A 15,408-nucleotide genomic window follows, 5' to 3' on the forward strand; every position below is an offset into this window, starting at 1 on the left:
GATCTCAGCCTTGAATATACTCAACGACTGAGCCTCCACAGCCCTCTGGGGTAGAGAATCCCAAAGATTCACCACCCTCTGAGTGAAGAAATTTCTCCTCATCTCGTTCTTAACTGACCAACCCCTTATTCCGAGACTGTGACCCCTGGTTCTAGACTCCCCAGCCAGGGGAAGCAACCTCCCAGCATCTACCCTGTCAAGCCCCTTAATTCTAGGGAATATAGGCCAAATCTCCTCATAGGACAATCCCCCATCCCAGGAATCCGTCTAATGAACTTCCTCCGAGGCAAGTATATCCTTCCTTGGGTAAGGAGATCAAAACTGTGCAAAGTACTCCAGGTGTGGTCTCACCAAGGCCCTGTATAATCGCAGCAAGACTTCTTTACTCTTATAGTCCAATTCTTCTGTAATAAAGGCAAGTGAGGGCAGGGTAATGAGTAAATGATTCCTGGCCAGGGTTTGAATTGTGACTGTGTGCGTGCTTGGCCTCTCCAGGGTTTCAGAGCTCCCATTCAAGGTGCACGTGGAGAAGGTAACACTGAAGGAAGAGCGAGCAAGGCGGGATGTGTCGCTGTACAGAGAGCAGCTGGAGATCGCACTGCGACACAGCGTCGTGGGGTCTGAGGACGAGTGCCCCTTCATCGAGCCCCAGAAGGGTGTGCAAGCATTGCACGAGTATGCAGACTGGATCCAAGAGGCTGAAGACAAGAGTGAGGAGACGGAAGGTAATGGAAGAGTGGGACTTACTGCTATAACTGTGGTAGTCTTGTCTTGGTTTTAAAATTCTCATCCTTGTTTTCAAATCCCTCCATGGCCTTGCCCCCTCCCTATCTCTGTAACCTCTTCCAGCCCTACAACCCTCCGAGATCTCTGCGCTCCTCCAATTCTGCCCTCTTGAGCACCCCTGGTTTTAATTGGTGGCCGTGCTTTCAGCTGCCTGGGCCCTAAGCTCTGGAATTCTCTCCCTAAACCGCTCCGCCTCTCTCTCTCCTTTAAGACGCTCCTTAAAACCGACCTCTTTGACCAAGCTTTTGGTCACCTGCCCTAATATCTCCTTATGTGGCTCGGTGTCCAACTTTGTTTGATAATCGCTCCGGTGAAGATCCTTGGGAGGTTTTACTACGTTAAAGGGGCTATATAATATGTTGTTGTACTAATAATACATGGGGGCAATCGGAGCCTCTGTGACAAACCCTTAGCCACCTGTTCCAATGTTGTATTTTCTCCGTCTCGAACACTCGTTTATATAAAAATTCAGCCAGGGGTCAATGTGTAGCACCCTCGCCTCTGGGTCAGAAGGTCCTGGGTTCAAGTCCCACTCCAACGACTTGAGCACAAAATCTAGGCTGATACTCGCAGTGCAGTACTGAGGGAGCGCTGCCTTGTCAGAGGGGCAGTACTGAGGGAGCGCCGCACTGTCAGAGGGGCAGTACTGAGGGAGCACCGCACTGTCGGAGTGCCGTCTTTTGGATGAGACATTAAACCGAGGCCCCGTCTGTCCCGCGGGTAGATGATAACGAATAACAAACAGATTATCCAGTCATTAGCACATTACTGTTTGTGGGATCTTGCTGTGTGCAAGTTGGTTGCTGCATTTCCTACATTCCAACAGTGACGACTGTAGTGTATGTAACCTATACCACCTTAAGAGGATACCTTAAGGTGATGGACTACTTTTTGATGGCTCCTGTACATTGTAGTACCGGTGGTGACCACACCGGTATATAAACCCTGCGGAGCAAAGTGTATCCCAGTTCAGCCCTGACCCTCAATCACTAAAGACCTGTTTAATTATTTCTGTAGTCTGTGTCCTGTTATTCAGCAGAACTACATTTGAAAACACAGACTCAACAGTGGCGACGAGTTTGATCTTACCTAGCGGCAGTTGCATCAAAGGAAGCTTCGTCCTCTGAAATGGGCGTCGAACAAGGACATCCACCCTCAACATCCTGCTGGGCACTGCATCGCACGGGAGGCCATCGGGAACCCGGGTTGGTTTCTGGCCACGAAGTCAAACATCAGTGAACATCCCTTCGACGACAGCGGCGGGTAAGCCCGATCGAGCGGCACGGGGGGGGGGGGGGGAAGTCGACCGAGTTGTCAGTAAGAGAAGGGGAGGGAAACGACGAAAAGGGCCATGGAGCAGGTATTGCAGGGAATCCCAGGCACACAATGCTACCTGGACGACATCCTGATTACAGGAGATGACGATAAGGATCACCTCGCGAATTTGGAGCAGGTGCTCATCAGATTGAAAGAATATGGGCTCAGAGTTAATCGCCAGAAATGAGAGTTCTTTCAAAAGCGAATCTCGTACTGCGGCCACGTCATTGACCAGGAGGGGCTCCATAAGTCACCTGACAAGATCGAAGCTGTTGTGAAAGCTCCCGCTCCGGAAAATGTATCCCAGTTGAGGTCGTTCCTTTGGTTTGTTAACTATTACCACAAGTTTCTTCCAAATTTATCCACGGTGTTACACCCGCTGAACACTCTTTTGCAAATGGGAATACCATGGAAGTGGAGCGATGATTGTAAACGGGCTTTTCAAAAGAGCAAGGCACTGATCACCTCTAAGGAAGTGTTGGCTCAATTTAACCCAACGCTGCCTATTCACTTAGCTTGTGATGCTTCTCCATATGGTATCAGGGCAGTGCTCTCACATAAGTTTCCAAATGGCTCGGAAAGGCCAGTCGCGTTCGCATCCAGATCATTGACCTCCGCTGAGCGCAACTATGCTCAGATAGATAGGGAGGCTCTCAGCCTCGTGTGGGGAGTTAAGAAATTTAACCATTACCTGCAAGGCCAAAAGTTTACGCTGCTGACAGATCACCAGCCGTTGGTTTCCATTTTCAACCCTAAGAAGGGTGTTCCGGTAATGACGGCGCAGAGGCTCCAGAGATGGTCCCTTTTCCTAGGGGCACATCAATATGATATTGAATTCAAAGGTACAAAGCAACATGGTAATGCTGATGGGCTGTCGCGCCTGCCACTACCTACAGCGGAAGAGGCACCGGCAGTTGACCCTGTCGAGATATTTCACTCGACCATCATCGAATGCTTACCAGTCACCAATGCGGGTATTGAGAGAGAGACCCGAAACGACCTGACACTGTCTCGGGTCTACGACTTGACAGTGAAGGGATGGCCAGCACATGGCGAACCACTGTTACCAGCATTCTCAGCCAGACGAGAACAGCTGTCTGTATGTCAAGGAACATTGATGTATGGAACAAGGGTGATTATTCCTCCTAAATTAAGGGAGAGAGTTCTGAAAGAATTGCACGAAGGTCATCTGGGGGGAGTCAAGATGAAAAGCCTTGCTAGGGCTTGTGTGGTGGCCAGGTATCGACAAACAAATAGAGGATCTGACTAAAAGCTGCTCAGGGTGCCAGAAAGTTCAAAATGCACCTCCAATTGCACCGCTGCATCCGTGGGAATGGCCTTCAACCCCATGGCAACGTGTGCATATCGACTTTGCAGGTCCATTCATGGATTCCATGTTTTTGATAGCAGTAGACGCACATTCTAAATGGCCAGAAGTGATTAAGATGTCGACCACTACCTCTGAGAAGACGATCGCAGTTCTAAGAACCATATTTGCAAGGAATGGGTTGCCGGAACAAATATGTTCAGACAACAGACCATAGTTCGTGTCAGAAGAATTCCAGAAATTCATGAAAAAGAATGGGGTGAAACACTATACATCTGCCCCATATCATCCGGCTACAAATGGGTTGGCCGAGAGATTTGTACAAAAGTTCAAAAAGGTGATAAAGGCCATGAGCGAAGACCATATTCCACTACAACACAAGGTGGACAATTTCCTGATGGCGTATCGAAATGCCACGCATTCAGTGACAAATCAAAGCCCTGCCATAATGTTCTATAACAGAAGGTTGCGGTCCCGGTTGGATTTGTTAAAACCCAATGTGCGAAGGGAAATCGAAAATAAGCAATTCCAGCATGTAAATAACAAGGCCACTCGTAGTTTCGAAATAGGACAACCGGTGTTGGCCAGAGACTATAGGGATGATAAATGGCAACCTGGAACAATTCGTGCACGACAAGGACCCTTGATGTACAGGGTAGACGTTGGAGAGAACGTAATACAACGTCATGCTGACCAACTTGTGGAATCGAGAACAAGGGTCGACCCCATGTCTACGGCAGAGACACCAGTTGAAGAATTTATTGAGCCTGTAGCATCTACCTCAGACTCGAACGTACATGATGATGTTCAATCCATAGGAGATCAAATGGATGAGTCATCCCAGCAACGAGAACCAGAGACCCCTGAAAGGCGTTATCCGGCCCGGATCAGGAGGCCTCCTCAGAGACTGAATCTTTGAACAGTTTTGTGTGAAAATTGAATATATGTTATCCATGTAATGTTTAATTTGGGGTGTACACTGTTAAGCTAAAAGGGGAGGAATTGTAGTGTATGTAACCTGTACCACCTTAAGAGGATACCTTAAGGTGATGAACTACTTTTTGATGGCTCCTGTACATTGTAGTACCGGTGGTGACCACGCCGGTATATAAACCCTGCGGAGCAAAGTGTATCCCAGTTCAGCCCTGACCCTCAATCACTAAAGACCTGTTTAATTATTTCTGTGGTCTGTGTCCTGTTATTCAGCATAACTACATTTGAAAACACAGACTCAACAACGACCCTTCAAAAAATACTCCATTGGCTGTAAAGCACTTGGGACTGAGGTCGTGAAATTAAATGGTACAATTTTAAAGGGTGCGGGTTCACAAACTATTTTCTTTTTAAAAGAGCTTAAGACATGTATGCAATTATTATGACCAAACCCACAACACATCAACTACATTAGTACGTCAAATATTTAAACGCGATCAAAGAACTGTTCACCCCTGACTGCTTTCGAGCTGTGCCCGGGAGTTGTGTGCTCAAGGTTGGACACAGTGATGCCGCTCTACTCTGCCTTGTCTGTGTGTGTCTCCGCTCCAACTGCAGCAGACCCCTCTCCACTGTGTGCCATTTCCTGAACAATCATCCTGTCGCCTCTGAAATTGCTGGACTAGTAATCTAGAGGCCGTGAGTTCAAATCCCACCATGGCATTCATTTTTTTTCAAATCTGGATGTAAAAAGCTGGCATCGGTAGAAGTGACCGTGAAACTGTCGCTAAAAAAATCCAACTGCTTCACTAATGTCCTTTTTTAGGGAAGGTAACCTGCCGTTCTTCCCCTGTCTGGGTTTATATACGGAGCCCTGCACCCTGTGGTAAACCACTTTTATCGTTCACTATCGTTACACTATGGTTATCACTGTTTATATCATTACACTATGGTTATCACTGTTTACACTGTTGTATCACTACACAAGGTCACCTCTTGTCACGCTGTTATACCTGGGCTGACCACAGCTGACTCCGCCCATGACTCCGCCTGCTTGCCCAGGTATAAAGGTGGTTGACTGGCTGGTATTCCTCCTTGTTGGACCCGATCACCCACGAGGGTGGGCTCTGTTATTTAGCCAATAAAAACCTATAGTTACTATCTTAACTCGTCGCTTTTCATTGGATGAATTGATAGGTATGTCACACCCCAGACTCCCTGGAAATCGAGCTCTGATCAGAGGGGTGAGCAAGACAGTGTGCTGCACTGCTCGTAGAATCATAGAAGGTTACAGCACAGACCAAAGACACTCAACCCTCTGAGAAAAATGTCTCCTCATCTCTGTCTTAAATGGGCAACCCATTTAAACAGAGGTTCATAGAAAGTTACAACACGGAAGGAGGCCATTTCGGCCCATCGTGTCCGCGCCGGCCAACAAAGAGCTATCCCGCTCTTGGTCCGTGGCCCTGTAGGTTCCGGCACTTGAAGTGCATATCCGAGTACTTTTTAAATGTGATGAGGGTCTCTGCCTCGACCACCCTTTCAGGCAGTGAGTTCCAGACCCCCACCACCCTCTGGGTGAAGAAATTTCCCCTCAACTCCCCTCTAAACCTTCCCCCAAATTACTTTAAATCTCTGCCCCCTGGTTATTGACCTCTCTGCTAGGGGAAATAGGTCCTTCCTATCCACTCTATCGAGGTCCCTGATCATTTTATACACCTCAATTAAATCTCCCCTCAGCCTCCTCTGTTCCAAGGAAAACAACCCCAGCCTCTCCTCATCGCTAAGATTCTCTACTGCCGGCAATATCCTTGCTCTGGAGCGGACTGGGCTTAACGTTTGGTTTTGAGCTCCCTGTGGAGGTTTCTATGGAAGGGGTGAGCTGAATGGCCTCCCTCATCGTTCTAGCGATTAGTTCCAGTGAGTTATTTTTTTTTTGCCCTTTTTCTTTCCCTTAAACGGGCTTGACTCTTGCAGGTATTTTGAGGAGCTGGTCATTGGCGTGGACGCTGTGCGAGGCCATCTGGGGCAACCTGAAGGAACTGGACGCCAGCTTTTCCCAGCCGAGCCCGTACGTCCACCAGCTGGAGCGCAGGAGGGCGTTCTCCCGCTGGCTGTCGCGGACCGCGGAGGAGCGGATCGAGGAGGAGGTGGCCGTCTCCCGTCACAAGAGCCACGTGGACGCCGTCTTCAGCTACCTCACGGGCCAGAGGATCAGCGAGGCGTGCAAACTGGCGCAGCAGTCAGGTAACGGCGGCTCTCTGCGTTTACCAGCTGGCTCCTCCAGTGCGGGCGGCTCCCGGCGTTTACCAGCTGGCTCCTCCGTCGCGGGCGGCTCCCAACGTTTACCAGCTGGCTCCTCCCGTCACGGGCAGCTCCTGGTTGGGGTGACGGGTTATTGAGGTCGACAGACCAGGTTGACCCAAATTTAGCTGATTTCCTGGGCTAGGGGAGGGGCAGATAAGCCAGGGTTCCTGCTCCCGATGTTGAGGGGATACAAGAATCAGGGCGGTTAAATGTGATTAGCATCACTTGCTCATATTGGGGGGGGTAGAAGCCAACACTGACTGGATGGGCCGAATGGTCTGTCTCTGTATTGTAACTTCTATGTATTTCTATGAAATCTGTCAGTAATCCCCTGGTGGAAAGTGCTCGACACCTAGAATGGTCGGATTGGGGGGATTTGCGCCCTGGGTGCACATAGGGTAGTGGTTATGTTACTGGGCTAATAATCCAAGGAACACAAGTTCAAAATCCCACCAGTTTGACCACTTCAGTTTTTTATATAAATCTGGAAATAAAAGGCTGGTCTCAGTAAAAGTGACCGTGAAGCTGTTGGATTGTCATAACCCAACTGGTTCACTGATGTCCTTTAGGGAAGGAAACCTGCCGTCCTGACCCGGTCTGGGCCTAACTGTGACTCTAGTCCCACACCCAATGTGGTTGCCTCTTAACTTACAAAAGGTAAATCGTGCTTGACTAATCTACTGGAATTTTTTGAACTGGTAGAATAGATAAGGGAGAACCAGTAGATGTGGTGTATTTGGACTTTCAGAAGGCTTTCGATAAGGTCCCGCATAAGAGATTAGCGTGCAAAGTTAAAGCACATGGATTGGGGGTAAGGTACTGACTTGGATAGAGAACTGGTTGGCAGACGGGAAGCAAAGAGTTGGAATAAACGAGTGTTTTTCCGAGTGGAAGGCAGTGACTAGTGGGGTACTGCAGGGATCGGTGCTGGGACCCCAGTTATTCACAATATATATTAATGATCTAAACGAGGGAACTAGATGTAATATTTCCAAGTTTGCAGACGACACAAAGCTGGGTGGGCGTGTGTGCTGTGAGGAGGATGCAGAGAAACTCCAGTATGATTTGGACAGGTTGGGCGATTGGGCAGATGCATGGCAGATGCAGTATAATGTGGATAAATGCGAGGTTATCCACTTTGGTAGCAAAAACAGGAAGGCAGATTATTATCTGAATGGCAATAGATTGGGAAAAGGGGAAGTGCAACGAGACCTGGGTGTCCTTGTGCACCAGTCGCTGAAGGTAAGCATGCAGGTGCAGCAGGCGGTTAAGAAGGCAAATGGTATGTTGGCCTTCGTAGCGAGAGGGTTTGAGTACAGGAGCAAGGATGTCCTGCTGCAGTTGTACAGGGCCTTGGTAAAACCACACCTTGAGTATTGTGTGCAGTTTTGGTCGCCTTATCTGAGGAAGGATGTTCTTGCCATGGAAGGAGTGCAGCGAAGATTCACCAGGCTGATACCTGGGATGGCAGGAATGACGTATAAAGAGAGATTGGATCGATTAGGCTTATATTCTCTAGAGTTTAGAAGAATGAGAGGGGATCTCATTGAAACTTATAAAATTCTAACAGGACTAGACAGACTAGATGCAGGAAGGATGTTCCCGATGGTCGGGGAGTCCAGAACCAGGGGTCACAGTCTAAGGATAAGAGGTAACCCATTTAGGACTGAGATGAGGAATTTATTCACCCAGAGAGCGGTGAACCTGTGGAATTCTCTACCACAGAAGGCAGTTGAGGCCAATTCATTAAATATATTCAAGGAGTTAGATATATTTCTTAAGGCTAAAGGGATTAAGGGATATGGGGAGAAGGCAGGGACAGGGTACTGAATTTGGATGATCCATGATCGCATTGAATGGCAGAGCGGGCTCGAGGGGCCGAATGGCCTACTCCTATCTTCTATGTTTCCCTCTGGAGTAGCCCAGCAAGCCCCTTGGGTGGGTTGAGGGATGTGGTGAGTGGGTGGGTATTGGAGGATATCGGTATCTATGGAACCATGGTGGGGTGTCAGCCCGAGTTGGGAGCAGAGGGTGATTTCTCTGGGTGCTGATCGATGTTCCCTGTGCGGCCCATTCAATTTCCCGCGCGTGCACAGTTATTTCATTTGTAAAGCCGGTGAGCGGCCTGCGCGGGACCTCCAGATCACTGCGTGGCTGTGCAGCGTAACGGGAGCGTTGGTGTTGACGTGGGCTTTGTATGTTGCAGGGGATCACAGGCTGGCCTTGCTGCTGGCCCAGGCTGCTGGGGGTCAGCAGGTCCGAGAGCTGCTCAGTATGCAACTGGCCGACTGGAACCAGCTGATTGCCGACCCCTTTATCCAGGAGGAGAGGCTGCGGATCTTCGCGCTCCTGGCTGGGAAAGCCGTAAGTATTCTCCCCGCATCAGGAATCTCAACCTTGCAGACATTGCGATTGACCCTTTTGGGGGGAAACAATGTTTTGTAGATTCTGAAGGGAAATGGCAGAAACTGATAAACTGTTCCTTGTGGTTCAGGGGGTCAATGCTCAGAGCAGGATTAAATGAGGGAGTGCTGGGTAAGACAGGGAGTCGTGGAGGAGGGGGCTTTTTCACCCAAAGGGGAATCGAGTTGTGGAATAAAGTCCCAGGGAGGGGCATTGAAGCAGAGAGTGTCAGTGGGGGCTGGAGAGAAGATGTGTTTCTGTGGGCAGGGGGGGCTTGAGAGATGGAGAGAAGTTGGGTCGGTGAGCTTGAGGGATATGGTGGAGAGCGGGGTGGGGGGGTCGGGGGATGCGGGGGGGGGTGAGGAGTCTGGGGGTGCAGATGGGTGTCTGGGGTTGAAGGTGGGGGGGGTCGAGTGAGGGGGTGCGGGTGGAGGGTCGGTGGTTGTGGGTGGAGGTGGGTGGGTCGGGGGATGCGGGTGGGGGGTCGGGGGATGCAGGTGGGGGGGTGGGTCGGGGGATGCGGGGGGGTGAGGAGTCTGGGGGTGCAGATGGGTGTCTGGGGGTGAAGGTGGGGGGTTGCGGGTGGAGGGTCGGGGGATGCGGGGGGTGGGGTGTCTGGGGGTGAAGGCGGGGGTTACGGGTGGAGGGTCGGGGGTTGTGGGGGGGGGGTCGGGGGATGGGGGTTACAAGTGGGGTCGGGTTTGTGTGTGTCTAGGATCAGGCTGGAGTGATGGGGGGAGGATAACTGATGGAGCTTGGCTCTGCTGTCCCCCATGCTGGACGAGCCAGCCAACACATGCTGTATAAGCCCCGTATGACGGTTGCCCAGCCGGCGAGGTACGTGGCATGCGGACACCAGAATCTGCACTTTCAGATCAAATGTGTAAATCGCAGTTTGTTTTTTATATCTAGGTCTGGAAATCGTCGGAGGGTTACGTTAACATCTGCTCCCAGCTGGATTGGAAGCGCTGTCTGGCTGTGCACCTGTGGTACATGCTGCCTCCCCGAGCCTCCATCGCTGACGCTCTCAATATGTACGAGGAAGCCTTTCAGGTAACTCTGGCCGTGCGGGAGAGAAACAAATTCAGCTTTCCGTTCGCATGTTGAGAAAAGCCGAGAGTTTTACAGTTCTGATGCCAGTGCTCAATTCCCTGGCTCCTGGCATAGCATGCAGTGTTGTCTGTGTGCGACACCGAGCTCAAGACTGTGTTATCGAAGTGTGTTTTGTTCTTTCTGTCTCTGCGCCAGACAGCATCTGGGGACAAGAAAGAAAGAAAGAATGAACTCCCATTTCTACAGCGCCTTTCACAGCTTCCGGGCTTCTCGGAGCGCTTTACAGCCACAAAATACTTTTTGAAGTGTAGTCGCTGTTGTAATGTGGGAAACGCAGCAGCCAATTTGCGCACAGCAAGCTCCCACAAACAGCAATGTGATAATGACCAGATAATCTGTTTTAGTGATGTTGATTGAGGAATAAATATTGGCCAGGGCACCAGGGAGAACTCTCCTGTTCTTATTCCAATAGTGGCTGTGGGATCTTTTATGTCCACCTGAGAGAGCAGACGGGGCCTTGGTTTAATGTCTCATCCGAAAGATGGCACCTCCGACAGTGCGGCGCCCCCTCAGTGCTGCCCCTCCGACAGTGCGGCGCTCCCTCAGTGCTGCCCCTCCGACAGTGCGGCGCCCCCTCAGTGCTGCCCCTCCGACAGTGCGGCGCCCCCTCAGTGCTGCCCCTCCGACAGTGCGGCGCCCCCTCAGTGCTGCCCCTCCGACAGTGCGGCGCCCCCTCAGTGCTGCCCCCCCTCAGTGCGGCGCCCCCTCAGTGCTGCCCCTCCGACAGTGCGGCGCCCCCTCAGTGCTGCCCCTCCGACAGTGCGGCGCCCCCTCAGTGCTGCCCCTCCGACAGTGCGGCGCCCCCTCAGTGCTGCCCCTCCGACAGTGCGGCGCCCCCTCAGTGCTGCCCCTCCGACAGTGCGGCGCCCCCTCAGTGCTGCCCCTCCGACAGTGCGGCGCCCCCTCAGTGCTGCCCCTCCGACAGTGCGGCGCCCCCTCAGTGCTGCCCCTCCGACAGTGCGGCGCCCCCTCAGTGCTGCCCCTCCGACAGTGCGGCGCCCCCTCAGTGCTGCCCCTCCGACAGTGCGGCGCCCCCTCAGTGCTGCCCCTCCGACAGTGCGGCGCCCCCTCAGTGCTGCCCCTCCGACAGTGCGGCGCCCCCTCAGTGCTGCCCCTCCGACAGTGCGGCGCCCCCTCAGTGCTGCCCCTCCGACAGTGCGGCGCCCCCTCAGTGCTGCCCCTCCGACAGTGCGGCGCCCCCTCAGTGCTGCCCCTCCGACAGTGCGGCGCCCCCTCAGTGCTGCCCCTCCGACAGTGCGGCGCCCCCTCAGTGCTGCCCCTCCGACAGTGCGGCGCCCCCTCAGTGCTGCCCCTCCGACAGTGCGGCGCCCCCTCAGTGCTGCCCCTCCGACAGTGCGGCGCCCCCTCAGTGCTGCCCCTCCGACAGTGCGGCGCCCCCTCAGTGCTGCCCCTCCGACAGTGCGGCGCCCCCTCAGTGCTGCCCCTCCGACAGTGCGGCGCCCCCTCAGTGCTGCCCCTCCGACAGTGCGGCGCTCCCTCAGTGCTACGCTGGGAGTGTCTGCCTAGATTTATGGACTCATGTCTCTGGAGTGGGACTTGGACTCATGTCTCTGGAGTGGGACTTGAACCCATGACCTTCTGACTCGGAGGCTGCAGGCCGCATGGTGTGATAAATGTGTTGGTTGAGGGATAAATGTAGGTCGGGACACCTGACAGTATCTTCCGCCCTGGATTTGAGGGGCTGGTGGGAGGGGAGGAACGAGCGATTTCTGTCGTCTAAAGTTCTGGCATAATTTACAGGGCAGCGCAGACGCCCAGAGGTACGCACGCTATCCGTTACCTCCCTACCTGGAAGACACTAATGTTGACCTGATCGGAGCTCCTGAGAGTGAAGATGAAGGCGCTCCTCAGCAGGACATCTGTTACCATTTACTGAAGCTCTACAGTGACAGGTACGGGAGCACTTCGCAGTGAGTATTCGATCCTCAGACCAGGGACCCTCCAGTATCAGATACTGAGACCAGGGACTGTCCGCAGCGAGAGTCTCAGAATAAGGGATCGTCCATTTAGGATTAAGATGAGAAATCTCTTCACTCAGAGGGTGGTGAATCTTTGGAATTCTCTACCTCAGAGGGCTGTGGCGGCTCAGTCGTCGAGTATATTCAAGACAGGGATCGATAGATGTTTGGATACTAAGGGGATCGCGCGGGAAGGTGGAGTTGAGGTCGAAGATCAGCCATGATCTTATTGAATGGCGGAGCAGGCTCGAGGGGCCGAATGGCCGACTCCTCCTATTTCTTATGTTAGTGTTAGATCCTGAGACCAGGTACAAGCCTGTCTGCAGTGTGTGTTGTTGCCTCTAGCTGCAGTCTCTGTTGAGGTTTGTCACTAACCCAGTGTCCGCTCTTTTGAACAGTTGTACAGATTTCATTGGTAGTGATTTTAATTTGGATCCTACCCCTGTGTAAGGCCAGACAGGCTCACTTTCACTTCTGGTGAGGCTTCTCCTCCTGGAGCAGTGAGCTGCCTCTTCTCCTACAGGGTCTGACTGACCTGTGTGTTTCCACCATGTACTGATTCAGATTTCCAGCTTTTAGTTCCCTGGTTCACTTATTTCTTTGTTCCTTCCTTCCTTCCTCCTCCTCCCCCACAGACACCATGAGCTGCACCCGCTGCTCAATCCCAGGACTGTGACGCCCGACCACTTGGATTACCGGCTGAGCTGGCACCTGTGGATGGTGCTCCAGGCCCTGAACTACACTCACCTGTCGGAGAAGCACCAAGCCATGGTGCACGCCAACTACGCTGCTCAGCTGGAGGGAGCCGGCCTCTGGGAGTGGGCGATCTTCGTGGTGCTGCACATTCCCAATTCTCAGTAAGTTTACTCCTGAAGCACAAGTGAAAGATCTGTTGGGAATTTCTCCTTTCTGAAACGTGGGCAGATTTCCTTCAGTTACTGTGTTTATAAAAATTAAAAAAATTAAAAAATTTGTACAGCGCATTGGTTAGGGCAGAGTTACAGGACAGCACGCAGATTCGGGCACCGTGTTATGGAAAAGACATTAAAGCTATAGCGCGCGTAGAGAGTAAATTCTTCAGGGGGGGATCTCTAGTTATAAGGAGAGACTCGAGATACTGGGACTATTCCCACTGGAGCAAAGAAGACCAAGAGGAAGAGTTAATCGAGGTTTTTAAAATGAAAAGATTTGATAGTGAATAGAGACTATTTCCTCTGTTTGGGGAATCAGTGTCGAGGTACCATCAGTTTAAAATCATCAGAGGAGCAATTCGGAGAAATGTCATTACACACAGATGTAGCATGGAATGGCTTACCACAGGGAGCGATTGAGACCGAGACCATTTTAAAGGGAAATTTGGATAAATAATGCAGAGCTATGGGGAGAGAGCGGGTCAGTGGGATTAGTTTGGGGATTGATACAGGGTTATGGGGAGAGAGCGGGGCAGTGGGATTAGTTTGGGATTGATATGGGGAGAGAGCGGGGCAGTGGGAATAGTTTGGGATTGATACAGGGCTATGGGGAGAGAGCGGGGCAGTGGGATTAGTTTGGGATTGATACAGGGCTATGGGGAAAGAGCGGGGCAGTGGGATTAGTTTGGGATTGATACAGGGCTATGGAGAGAGAGCGGGGCAGTGGGATTAGTTTGGGATTGATACAGGGCTATGGAGAGAGAGCGGGGCAGTGGGATTAGTTTGGGATTGATATGGGGAGAGAGCGGGGCAGTGGGAATAGTTTGGGATTGATACAGGGCTATGGGGAGAGCGGGGCAGTGGGATTAGTTTGGGATTGATACAGGGCTGTGGAGAGAGAGCGGGGCAGTGGGATTAGTTTGGGGATTGATACAGTGCTATGGGAGAGTGGGATTAGTTTGGGATAGCTCTAGCAAAGAATTGGCACAGATACACATGGGCTGAATGGCCTCCTGTGCTGTAAACTTCCATGGTTCTTTCAAAGGTGTGACCCTCTAGTAACTTGCTGGTAGTGGAGTAGCTGGGTGCACAGCTCCATCTTGGAATGCTCAATTTCCTTCCCCCTGCCCACTCTGAGATTGACTAGCGTAGCAACGGCCTTGTTATACACTCAGCCAGCAGGGGAGCTCGCTCAGGGAATATTTAACGGCCAGTAACTATCTGTGTGGTTTTGGGGAGGTGGGGGAGTTGACGGGAAGGTGTTTCGATGGTGCGGATCGCGGGCTCCCTACTTTCTAGCGTGTGTCCCGGGGCGAGTGTTGAAGGCTTCCTCCTGTACCCGGGAGGCGGGTGAACGAGTCGTTCTCTTCCTGCAGGCAGAGGGGGCGTGCAGTGCGGGAGCTGCTGAACCGACACTGCTCGCTGGAGGAGACGGACGAACTGAAAGAGAAGGAGCTGTTCCTGCAGCAGCAGCTTGGCATCCCGCCGCAGTGGATCCACGACGCCAAGAGCCTGCGGGCCCACCGAGACGGCGATATCCACAGGGAGGCACTGCACCTGATCGAGGCCGGTCACTGGAACGAGTGCCACCTGCTGGTGGTCCGGCATCTCGCTTCAGGTAACTGGAACCGCGGCAAACACTGGCTGGGAGGTCCGGGAAACGCGGTTCAAGTCTGAGAACGGCTTGCATTTATATAGCACTTAACATAGCAAAACACCCCGAGCCGCTTCACGGGAGCGATTATCGAACAGAATGTGACTCCAAGCCACATAAGGAGGTATTAGGACAGGCGACCAAAAGCTGGGTCAAAGAGGGAGGTTTGAAGGAGGCGAGAGAGGTTTTCACGACCACCGGACGTCCCAAAGCGCTTTACAGACAATGAAGTGCTTTTTGAAGTGCAGTCACTGTTGTAATGTAGGAAACACGGCGGCCAAATCGCGCACCGCAAGCTCCCACAAACAGCAATGTGAATAATGACCAGATCATCTGTTTTAGTGATGCTGATTGAGGGATAAATATCGGCCCCAGGACACCGGGGAGAACTCCGCTGCTCCTCTTCGAAGTAGTGTCCTGGGATCTTTTGCATCCACCCGAGAGAGCAGACGGGGCCTCGGTTTAACGTCTCATCCGAAAGATAAACTACTTAGTGTGGGACTGGAGTCACGTGTCGGCCTGACCGGGTCGAGGTGATGGGTTTCCTTCCTTCAGTAAAAGGAACCTGCCACCAATGTTCCCTTTGGGTTTTTTGGGGGAGTGAGCGGCCCCTTCAGTATACCGCACATGCGCGTTTTTTCCTATTTAAAAGCTGGTGAACTGCAGAGTGTTGCGCGA

The 15,408-nt window shown here is 52.2% G+C and overlaps 1 protein-coding gene across 8 annotated transcripts in view; it reads left to right on the forward strand.

Annotated features, from left to right (window-relative positions):
* Positions 1-15,408, forward strand: part of nup98 (nucleoporin 98 and 96 precursor) — a 205,840-nt gene that overhangs the window by 154,854 nt on the left and 35,578 nt on the right. For all 8 annotated transcript variants that reach the window (XM_085999815.1, XM_085999814.1, XM_085999812.1 and 5 more), the window contains 7 exons: positions 496-725; positions 6,341-6,610; positions 8,877-9,034; positions 9,986-10,126; positions 11,948-12,099; positions 12,801-13,022; positions 14,453-14,694. In XM_085999815.1, coding sequence (XP_085855941.1) covers positions 496-725; positions 6,341-6,610; positions 8,877-9,034; positions 9,986-10,126; positions 11,948-12,099; positions 12,801-13,022; positions 14,453-14,694 — 1,415 coding nt within the window. The remainder of the gene's footprint in view (positions 1-495; positions 726-6,340; positions 6,611-8,876; positions 9,035-9,985; positions 10,127-11,947; positions 12,100-12,800; positions 13,023-14,452; positions 14,695-15,408) is intronic.

This window comes from Somniosus microcephalus, chromosome 10, assembly GCF_052327205.1.
Source record: "Somniosus microcephalus isolate GS21.2 chromosome 10, FLI_Smic_1.0, whole genome shotgun sequence".
Taxonomy (NCBI): domain Eukaryota; kingdom Metazoa; phylum Chordata; class Chondrichthyes; order Squaliformes; family Somniosidae; genus Somniosus; species Somniosus microcephalus.